Below are 11,298 nucleotides of genomic sequence, written 5' to 3' on the forward strand. Positions count from 1 at the left end.
GTACACCACATTAGGCCCTGTGCCCAGCAGGGTACACCACATTAGGCCAGGCCCTGTGCCTCACCGGGTACACCACATTAGACCCGTGCCCAGCAGGGTACACCACATTAGGCCAGGCCCTGTGCCCAGCGCTGGATGGCTGACACAAAGCAGTGGGATTTTTGAACTTTTTGTTTTTGCCTCATACTGCTTTGTTTGGACTTTTTTTTTTCTTTTCTTTCCAACCATACTGGTTTTTTCTTACATATTACAGTTTCTGATTTTGTGTTTTTGTAGGTGTGTGTCTGTGTCCATCCTTTTTTTTTCTTCTGTATTGTTGGTTTTTTTATTTGTCTGTTTTCTAAGAGAGAGAAGGTGTGGAGTGGGAGGGTGGCAAGGACTTGGGAGAAGATATGGGAAGAGAACTGATCGGACTGTATTGTGTGAAAATAACTTTTTTTGGTCTTTTTGTTTGGTTTCTTTTTTGTCATGAGCCAGGGTTTCTCTGTGTAGCCCTGGCTGTCCTGGACTCACTTTGTAGGACGGGCTGGCCTGGGACTCGAAGAGATCCTCCACCCTCTGGGATAAAGGCGTGCATTACCACGCCTGGCTTGAAAAATGTTTTTTTTTTTTTTTTCAATAAAAAGAGAAAGGCCGTCCGGTGGTGTGGTGTGCTGCAGCCTGCCATGTGCCGTGCCTGGCGCTGTGTGCTCATCTGTGCGCTGGCTTTTTACTACTTCAGCAGCAGGCCGACATCTGTAGGCAAGGACCAGTGATCACTGCTAAGTCTGTGTTACAGTTGTCCTTGAGAATTGTTTTCATTTTCATGTGCATGGATATATGTGCAACATGTGTGTTTGGTTCAAGCCAGAAAAGGGTGTCACGGCCCTGAATCTAGAGTTACAGGTGGCTATGAGCTGCGCTGAGGGTGCTGGGAACTGACCCAGATCCTCTTCAAGAGCAACAAGTGCACGTCACCACTGAGCCATCTCTCCATCTGCAGTCTGTTTACCTTAATATTACTGTTTTCTGCCCAATCACATCCATGTTATATTACTGCCAGAGCCCGCAGCAGAGTCGAACAGTTCTTGAGTGGGGAGTGAGGATTGAAAGAAAGTTAATAAACCAACACACCATACATGTGGTCTTTCTGAGAGGGTTCTCAGTAGAAACTAGTCTCCCGGTTTATTCCCATAATCCCTTTTCAAGTCAGAGCAGAAGCAACTCAGTACAATGAATGGGTTCAGGGAGAAGTCAGACTTGTTTTACCTCTGACCACCTGTCTGTGTGATCCTCACACACACAAAAGGTGTGAACTTGACAAGATATCCCATCCGATGTCTCAAACAAAAGGAGATAGACTTGGCAAAACATCCTGCTTATCACTGACTCCAGGTGAACGCTAGGGTGAAGCATGCCCTTCCTCAGAGCTAAGTAACAAAGCAGCCTGGCAGACCAGCGGCTCACCGCGTTACCCTGTTGCTGGCAGACCAGCGGGCAGCCACGTCAACTGTAGTCACTAATGGCAAAAGGCTGGCCTGGGGGGATGGCGCAGTTAGTTATGTCATGAGCACCTAAGCCTGACCCCTGGGTGCCTTGTTCGATAAATAAAACGAAAACCGCAGGCACGGTGCTTGGTACTTGTAGTACTGGTAGTGCTGGAGAGGCGGGTAGAGCCCTGGTACCCAGTGGCCAGCCAGCCCAGCCTGTGTGGTGCGACAGGCCAGCCAGAAACCCTGTCTCAGAACTTTAGGTAGTGCCTGCAAGATTTCCCAGCAAGCATGTGCCTGCCACCAAGCTCTGGAAGCCACCTGGGGAAGGAAAGGATTAATTCCCACAAGTGTCCTCTGCCGCCACATGAGGGTGCATGCCCCCCTTACCTACAACTAAGCAAACACATGTCTTAAAAATATACCAGAAATGGTAGACAGCACTTAGGGGAAGAGAGATGAGAGTGACCTCTGGATTCCATTCACACCTGTACATATGTGCAAGCACACTCACACACAAGTGGAGAGCAGCTATGGCATGCCTTGCTGAGAACTGTGGTCTTGAAAAGGGACCATGACTCAGCCAGATCACACCTTTGGAGCCGGCAGTGAGTTTATAAGGTAATAAGTTTATAACTTCTTTTTAAGTTTATAAGAAGACAGAGGTTCATGTCAAACTGTTTTCTTGGGGCCAGGCTGTGGGAAGTAATTCATATCAAAAGCTGCAGCAGATTGAAGGAGAACGGGCAGGCCAGAGAGTGCTGTCCAGGAGCCGATGGGGCTGCAGGCTGGATTAGGAGGGAGGCCACCTTGAGGAAGCGGGCGTGGTGGTGACTGTGTCGTGGCCATCAGAAGGAAGGCTGGGGCTGGCTGCCGGGGCTTTGTGTCCTTTCTATGCCTGTCTTGCAGTGAAAAAGAGAATGTTAGGCGCAGAGTTAGAGCCAGGGTGACATTCTCACCCTCTGTTGTTCTGCGCGACACGTGTGGCGCCCTGTTCTTACCCTCCTTCGCAGTGAGGCTCCCGAGAAGGTGTGGGCTTCCTGTTCTTTTGCTATCTTTTTATGTCTGCTCCTTTTTGAATTGTTGATGTTTACTGAGATGTGGACCTTCTGCCTTGCAGGTCTTGTACTGTATTAATTGTAGAAAACAAAATTAGACTTTCTTTCTTGAATTTGAGGTTAGCAAGTTTTCCATGATGTTTTCCTTGTGTTTGCTCTGTAGACGCAAATTCCACCCTGACCAGAAGAGCATCAATGCGTACGTGGTGTTTAAGGAGGAGAGCGCAGCTGCACGCGCTCTGCAGAGGTACTTCTGTCCTCTGTCCTGTGGGGAGGGTCCCACAGCCGGTGCTCGTGTCAGCGTCGATTTCCCCTTGTCTTTGTACATAGAAATGGAGCCCAGATTGCAGAGGGGTTCCGTATTCGAGTTGATCTTGCATCTGAAACTGCCTCTGTAAGTAGAATATGACTTGTTTACAGATCCTAACAAGAGAGTCAGATGTGGGAGCTCATGCCTGTAATTCCTGCATCAGGAAGCAACAGGAATTACAGGTCCACCAGAGTAACTGTGTGAAACTGTTCCCCCAAAACAAGCCAGCAACAAAACTATCTTGACAGCTGTGTAGAAAGGTGCAACCAGTAGTGTGAACAGGAGGGAAACTGAGAAAGAAGCCTTTCTTCTTTAGGGCAGCAGCTGTCCTGGAGACGATGTGGCCTTAGTTACCTGGTGTCAGCCTTCCTAACGCTGCGACCCTTTAATCCAGTGCCTCGTGTTGTGGTGACCCCACCATAAAATTACTACGTTGCTACTTCATAACTAATTTTGCCACTGTTGTGAATGAATCATCATGTAAATAGCTATGTTTTCCGGTGGTGTTAGGTGACCCTGTGAAAGGGTCATTTGACCAAAGTGGTCACAGCCTTCGGGTTGAGAGCTCCTGCCTTAGAGCTCAAAGTGTTTGCTGATTGGCTTCTCAAAGGCCAAACTTTGTAAAAGCAGGCCCTCCATAAGCAGCACTGTGAGTAGCACTATGCATGAAGCCGCTCCTCTGTGCTCACAGGTATGCAGAGGGAAGATGAGAGACAGACATGGGCAGGCGTGTAATCAACCAGAAGGGGAGCGATGTATGGGGGAGAGGCGGGGAGTTTCTCTCTTCTAACATACATGGCTTTTATTTTTCCTGTTGTTTCAGAGGGACAAGAGATCAGTATTCGTGGGTAATCTTCCTTACAGTAAGTTTGTTTAAGCAAATGAAAGTATCATTGTTGTTAGTACATGACGGCAGGTCATGGGTTGGTGGCAGGGCTTGCCTACGATGTGTGAGAAGAGTAATGTATGGAAAGTAACAAAAGGAAAGTGAGTTATTCTGGGTGTGATGCTCAGTATATGTCTTTAATCCCAGCTACTCAGGGCCAAAGCGCGAAGACTGAAAGGTGAAGACCAATTAGGCTGCCTCAGAGGACAGTTTAGAAAGAGTTAGGGTTGTGGCAGAGCTCCTCTCTAGTGTTGGTGAGGCTTTGAGATCAGGGCCCTTACCACCAGAACCCACACAAACCACTAAGTAATGTAATAATTTGCTTGTGACTAACTTTAAGAAGCATTTTATAAGCTGGGTGATGGTGGCCCAGCACTCAGGAGGCAGAGGCAGGCGATCTCTGAGTTAGAGGCCAGCCTGCTCTACAGAGCATATTTTAGTATAGCAAGTGCTACACAGAGAAACCCTGTCTCAGAAAAGCAGAAAAAGAAAGCAGCAGCATGCTTATGATGTTGTGTGCATGGGCCTTTGCTTAACTCGGAGCACATCAGACCTCTCTAGCTGATACGGGGAAGCCCCTCACCTCAGCTGTGTTGGGTCTTTGTAGAAGCTGAAGAGTCTGCGTTGGAGGAACACTTTCTGGACTGTGGAAGCATCGTAGCAGTGAGGATCGTGAGGAACCCACTCACGGGTGTCGGCCGAGGCTTTGGCTATGTGCTCTTTGAGGTATGGGAGACGAATGTGCTCATGCTCTTTGAAATGCTGGGTGAGGCCGCTGTGCTGGTGTGCTGCCATGTAAAGCCCCAGGTTCTGACTGAAGGAAGCTGAATTCATAACCACAGCAGAGTGACCTCGGAATTTTATCTTCTGTGACCATTCACTCAGTGTTTCCTAATATTCTTAGGCAGTAAAGAACGAAACCCACTTGATGGCACTTAGATTGATTTGTATTATTTGTCATATGAATGTGTGTGGTCTGTATGTAGGTTTGTGCATGTGGGTGTAGGTGCCAGGCCAGAGATGTGGGATCCCCACCCCCACCCCACGAGCTGGAGTTACAGGTGGCTCTGAGCCACCTAGCATGGGTGCTGGGGACTGAACTCCAATTCTCTGTAAGAGCAGTATGTATGCTTAACTGTGGAGTGAGGCGTTTCCCAGGACCAGGCTCTCGACTCTTGATGGGCATTGCCGGGAGGCGGGTGTCGCTTTCCTACACTGAGCTTATTTGTTACTGGTCTTTATGTAACTCACCCCTTTGAGAAGCTTATAGCGTACTTTCTACATCTCAACATTTAAAATTGTACTAATGGTTCTGCTTTGGAATAGAACAGAATTTCAGACTCAAGTTGAACTCTTGCTAGTCCCACATCTCAGGGACTGGGAGTTTTCTGCTTTCTACTTACAACAGAAATTTTACAGAAAGTTGGGTTATGAGCTGTTCACTGTTCTGAAGAACGCACCTGTGATGAGAACAGTGAACCTGTGGTTGATCGTGGGCATTTGGTGAGGCGGCTTAAGCCCCGCCAGGTAATCTTGAGGGGAGCATGAGCAACTAGGGGCTCAAGCCTGAGAGTGACATATACCACTGAATTCTGACTAGTCTCATTACATAGGAGTTTCTGGTGGAAATTAATGTTTCTTCATCTCATTACTACAGAACACAGATGCCGTTCATCTTGCTTTGAAGTTAAATAATTCTGAGCTAATGGGAAGAAAACTGAGAGTCATGCGTTCTGTTAATAAAGAAAAACTAAAACAACAGAATTCAAATCCAAGCTTGAAGGATGTCAGTAAACCTAAGCAAAGACTTAATTTTACTTCCAAAGATGCAGGACATTCCAAGAATGCATTTATTGGAGAAAAGGCTGTTCTCATGAAAAAGAAGAAGAAAGGACAAAAGAAAAAAGTGCAAACAAAGAAACCAAAAAAGCAGCAGTAATGACAGAAGCTACCCTCTTCCTTTCTGTGGTGAGGGGTGTCTTGCAATGAGGGTCTCGGTTTTTTAGGGATTATATGAAAACTGTGGAGGCTTCCACAGTGCTTTTTATTCATATTATATGTCAGGCTTCTTTGAAGCTTAGTTCTTAGAAGTGGATGAAAGAAAAATAATAAACATTAATACTGGTTGTGCTTAGACCAGATATTCAAATGGTTACTGTGGGAATACTGACTCCAGGTGTGGAATCTCATTGTGCCTGAGAAAGGGGCGGCTGGTGATGCACACCCATGCTTCACCTCTCATCTCTGTGGAGAGCCCCATCTCTGTCTTATTCCATCCGTCTAATACTTGCTAACTAGTAAGAACACTAAGAGGCAACTACAGTGGTCATTGATGTCCTTGACAGGTTGCCCATGAAGCTGGTTTCATTTGAAGACTACTCTTCCAGGAAAATGTCATCCTTAAATTAGTGTCGCTCAGAATGAAGCAGCTGCCCCAGAAAGCGTGAAGACATTTCCTATTGAATTGTGATAATTAAATTGGAAACTTTAGATTTGAATGACAGGACAGCGTACTGCTGCGTTCTGTAGGGGCTTGGCCTGGTTACAGTGACTGGCTCTGATCTTACCAAGCTGGGGCTGGTTCCAGGATGAAGTAGGGGGAGGGAGAGTAAGCCAAGGGCTGATTTAGTTAGGCAGAGTCTAGTAATAAACATCCTGTCACGTTGATAGGCAGGAGGATAGGATGAGCATTTAGTTTTGAAAAATCTGTCTTTGGGAACTAGCATGTTGAAAACCTAATGCGTGTTTAAGACATAGGCTGGAGAGGTGGCTTCTCCGTTAAGAACATGCACTGCTCTTCCAGGAAGACTGGGGTTCAATTCCCAGCACCCACGTCAGGCAGTTCACAACTGACTGTACCTGGAGCTCCTGGGTCCAACTCCCCTGACCTCCTCAGGCTCCTGCACTCATGAACATACCTACACAGAGGCATAAACATATAATTAAAAATAAAAGTGTAGCTTTTAGAGCAGAGAAAGTTCGTTTTCCTGTGTCCAAGACTGAATATTTCATGGTTAGTTTCCCTTACAGTATTTGGGACCTTGCTTTTCAGGTTCCAAACCTTAAATCTCAGTAATTTTATCTGATCATTGTTGAGCATTTTTGCATAAGTTATATAACGATGGAACATTAGATTTTGTGTGCATACTGTAACTCGTGTGAGTGAGCAGCATAACTAAAGCATAGCAGATTATATGTGGACATTATTACTGTGTGTATAACGTGAATGGAGGCGCATGGGTGCCGTTGTGCACATGTGGCTGTCCTTATGAAGCACACAGCACGCACAGCCTTCTCCCTGCACCCAGATGTTTTGGAATTTGTCACTGTGTAACTGTTGAATCTACTTCCATAAATAGAATGTGTGCTACTATGGTTGCTTAAAACATTAAAAAATGTATTTTGTAGAAAATTTTCTAAAGATATTTTGTGTAATTTTTTGTTACCTGGAAAACTTGTTTTGTTTATATCTGATTAAATATTAAACCACAAGACTGTGTGTTGAGAGGTTCACAAACTTAGAGTTAATTCCTGGGACTGGAGCAAAATCACCAGATCACAGTCCTTTCAGAGCAGAGGTCCAGCAGCAGTCCCCACTCAGGTTAACCTTAGGATGTGACTGGAATCACGGAGCCCCTAAGAAAGCCCATGGAATGTGCTAACCCCCTCCCCACCTTGCTACAGCCTAGCCTGCACGTAACAGGGCAGGACCAGGGGTCAGGTGTCCCCCAGATAGCCAGGCCTGACCATTTGCAGTCTTGGTGCCTAAAAACAGACCAATCATTTTAAAGGTCAGCTCCCCTAGAGACCCTTTCGCCCAATCCTGTAATGCCAAGACTTGCACTTCCCTGCTTGCGTTCCCCCCCCTTTAAAAACCTTGTTTTCCCAGAGTTGGGGGTCACTTGCCCCTTTGTCTTTGTAAAGGGCAGCAACCCAGCTCCTGTTTGTAATAAAAGACCCTCATGTTTTGCATCGGACTCAAATCCTGTTGGTCATTTGGGGACTCGAGATCTGGGTCTTAGAATGCGTGGTCAGCAGTGGTGAGAAGCTGGCTTTTATCATAAAGATGCTGGGTAGGAGTTGACTGAAAGTAACTTAGTAACCTGTTTCAAATGTCTCTTGCTGCCTCTATCTGCTAACCTAGGTAGGCCTAGTCCTGGAAGACTCCATACAGTCTAGAGTGTTTTCAGCCTCTGAGACTTACTGCTTAATAAGCTCACCCTTTCTTGTTCTCACTGAGCTGCTTCAACTCAGCTGTTCTGGCTCGAACTCCTCTCCTGGCTGATTGATTCAAACTGGCTTCTCTTCGGTTTCTGGCTGAATTTCTCTGCGTGGCCTCAAACTCTGGCAATCTGTTCTAATTTTCTGGCTCTTTCTGTCTTCACCCATGTCTAGTTAGTTACCTCTTCAACCTGTCTGTAAAACTCTCGGAAAAAAACTGCTTCTGAATTCCATGAACTGAACTGCCACTAACTCCACTGCCCTGCTGTTCAGCTTCCTGACTCAGCTGAACTGCCTGAACAGCACTCAGAGATCTGCCTGCCTCTGTCACTAGTGTGCTGGGATCAAAAGTGTGTACCACCTCACCTGGGCATAAGCTTTTCTGAATCTTCCTCTTATACCAGTCTGACCTTGAATTTGGAGATCTGCTTGCCTGTCTCCTGGGATTAGAGGCATGCCTGTATTCCAGTCAGAGTAGCCATGTTGCTGGATTAAAATTCCTCACAGTGGTTAGCAGTTGGCTTTCAGCACTCATAGAAGTACTGGTTAGGTGTTGATGAATCATGAGAATTAGTCATTTTCTTCTTGGTCTCAGAAGAATTCTTACAGTGAGAGGCACAGGGAAGCTTTGCATCACCTACCCTTCACCTTGCTGCTGTAGCCAATTCTTGGACCGGCAGAGCTTGTTCCTGTCACAGGCTTCCATGTGACAAGCCCCGTGAGTGGTCGTAAAGGGTGTTTGTGTCTGGCCCAGGTCAGGGGATGTAAAACTAAGCAGGTCTCCTAACTTCCCTGTGATACCTCCACAGGTGATCAAAGGTGTGTGATGAGTTACCTTCAGCTCTGCAGTATTTCCTAATAATCATCGACACGTTTATTCAACATGAACATTTTGCAGGGCTGTATGTGTTGTTGATACTTTATTAAAAATGCATTGATGAGGCAAAAGGTGCAGCTCAGTTGCAGAGCACTGAGCCTTCATGCCATTCTTGGTTTTGATCCATAATACAGTAAGTTAAAGTAAAAACACTGGTTATCACTTAACTTATCCCAGAACCCAGTTTTTGCTTTCATTCACCAAAAACTTGTATATTCCAGGCTGCTTCCATTGCGAGAGTTTGCTTGTGTTTTACTTGTGTTAGCATGCTGCTGTCTCAACATTGCATTTGCTACACATAATCCACGCTGGGCTTACCTCTAAGTCAAGCCACAAAGACTACCCGCTGTCTGGAGTTCACGGTCTCCTGCCAACTAGGGCGCTGGGTAACTTCTGTTCCATGCACCACAGGCTCAGGAGGTTGAGGGTCACAGGTAACTTTGGGGATGAGGAAGATCACGCTGTGTGCGAGGTATAAGGAAGCATCTCTCTGTGCTGCTCTGTTCCACGGGCCTTGTTTGACTGCACACAGGGCTCTAGGACCATTTCCTGTTCTGATAAAGCAGGGCTTCCCAGGCTAGGCTGTCCTCCAGTGAGACTTGGCTGTGTTATCTCTGTAGGAACTTCAGACACCAACTATTCAGAGCAAGTTTCATCAGTGAAGGGTGCAGTGCTGTACCCGAGTGCCTTTCCTTCAAATGCTGCCACAAGTGTGTGGTGGGGGGCTCATTGCTGATGAGCTGGCTGGGATTCTTTTGCTCAGATGGAAATCAGGTGAGCAAGGAATAGCTTTTGTAGAGGTGGTAGTGCCTGGGCCTCTGAGTGCTGGAAGCTTATCAGTTGGAAGCTTTCCATCTTCCTTCCAGCCTTTGCTGTCTGCCATCCTGCTCTATCTTGCTGCTCTCACAGATGGGTGGTGGTGTGGGCATGGTTGCAGCTGCGGCCCCTTTCCTGCCGCCCCTCTAGTTGCTAGCTCAGTGTATCAAAACTGCAGGGGTTTTGTTTTAATCAGTTGGAAGAAGCTTTTTGGGTCTAATGTGGCAGCACTAGGCACCAACACAGGACAGCATCCCTGGTGACTGCGGTGGAGCGGACCTGTCTCCAGCGCAGCCAACCTGTAACCCCATACCCAGGCAGGTGGAGCTGCTGGGGCTTGCTGGCTTCACACAAAACACCAGCCCCAGTGTAAAGGCCCTGCCTGAAAAGAAAAAGAGAGGCCATCTGGCCTCCTGTTCTAGTTTCTCTGCACATACATTAAGTTTTTAAAACTGAACAACCTGGTTGTGGGAGTGAGAACTTGCACCAGTCATAACAAACTCTACACACGAAGGAAGCCTCGTGTGTGCACTAATTTCCTTGGTGCAAAGTCATCCATAGTTCACTGTGGCTTCTGATGACAAAAAGACCATCAGTCTAAGTGTTCTGAATCAGTGCTCCTGGAGCCGAGCAGCACGGCCAGCAGGGGTGCATTTACAGCATATGGGTTGCCTCAGCTCTTCACAGAAAGGCGTATGCAACAAAGACGCCCGGAAAGTGCCACACACACACACACACACACACACACACACACACACACACACAGCATTTAAGTGTGCTCCACAGTGTCTCATAGTGCTCCGCTCCCCCTCCCCGGGAGGAGGTGGGTCTCCTCAGTTCAGGCTGGCCGCCTAAGCGTTTGCGGCTTTCCCCATGCACGACCTCAGAATCGCCCTATTCTCCTCCACAGCTTAAGATAAGAGCCACCTCATAAAATCACTTCGAAGCCAGTCATGTGTCCGAGTTCCGGCACAACCCAACTTCCAACGCGAATGCTGCCAGGTCTGGTGGTTCAGGCCTTTAATACCATTGCTCAGGGGGGGTGAGGCAGGAGGATTGCAGGTTTGAGGCCAGGGCAGGCTACACAACGAGTTCTAGACGTGCCTAAGCCCCCAAGTTAAAAAGCAAACGCGCACACCAAGTCAGTCACGTTCTTCCTGAGATGAGGCGCTGTTCTCAGCAGCCCCCACCTCTGCCCAGGTCGTGGGGGGAGGAGGGGAGCGCGCGGTGACCCACCGGCCCTCCGCAGCGCACGCCCCGCCCCGAGCACGGCGCCCGGCCGTCTGCGCGTGCGCGCGGGCTCCTCCGCGCAGGCACCGCCGCGGGCGCCCCCGGGGTCCTCGCGCGCCGGAAGTGCTCGCGCTCGGCCTTTTCCGTCCGGACCGGAGGCTGGCGGCCGCGAGCGGCCGGCGTGCTCGCTCGGAGCCAACCGCTGTCTGGCGGGCCGCCGCGGCCCGGCTCTCGCCGCAGCCGAGCGAGGATGGTGGGCCGCAACAGCGCCATCGCCGCGGGCGTGTGCGGCGCCCTCTTCATCGGGTACTGCATCTACTTCGACCGCAAGAGGCGGAGTGACCCCAACTTCAAGAACAGGCTTCGAGAGCGTGAGTGGGCCCGCGCCCCCCCCCCCCCCCCCCCCCCCCCGCCCCCCCGCCCCCCCCCCC

At 48.5% G+C, this 11,298-nt stretch overlaps 2 protein-coding genes across 2 annotated transcripts in view; both read left to right on the forward strand.

Moving 5' to 3' along the window:
- Positions 1-5,849, forward strand: part of Rbm34 (RNA binding motif protein 34) — a 19,680-nt gene extending 13,831 nt beyond the window's left edge. The window contains exons 7-11 of the mRNA XM_055617576.1: positions 2,691-2,774; positions 2,858-2,921; positions 3,661-3,700; positions 4,331-4,449; positions 5,381-5,849. Of these exons, the coding sequence (XP_055473551.1) occupies positions 2,691-2,774; positions 2,858-2,921; positions 3,661-3,700; positions 4,331-4,449; positions 5,381-5,662 (589 nt within the window). The 3' untranslated portion in view covers positions 5,663-5,849. The remainder of the gene's footprint in view (positions 1-2,690; positions 2,775-2,857; positions 2,922-3,660; positions 3,701-4,330; positions 4,450-5,380) is intronic.
- Positions 5,850-10,998: 5,149 nt separating this feature from the next.
- The window catches only part of Tomm20 (translocase of outer mitochondrial membrane 20), an 11,071-nt gene continuing 10,771 nt past the window's right edge, over positions 10,999-11,298 (forward strand). The window contains exon 1 of the mRNA XM_055617561.1: positions 10,999-11,238. Within this exon, the coding sequence (XP_055473536.1) occupies positions 11,118-11,238 (121 nt within the window). The 5' untranslated portion in view covers positions 10,999-11,117. The remainder of the gene's footprint in view (positions 11,239-11,298) is intronic.

Source organism: Psammomys obesus, unplaced genomic scaffold (assembly GCF_907164565.1).
Source record: "Psammomys obesus unplaced genomic scaffold, mPsaObe1.curated_primary_1811, whole genome shotgun sequence".
NCBI classification, from domain to species: domain Eukaryota; kingdom Metazoa; phylum Chordata; class Mammalia; order Rodentia; family Muridae; genus Psammomys; species Psammomys obesus.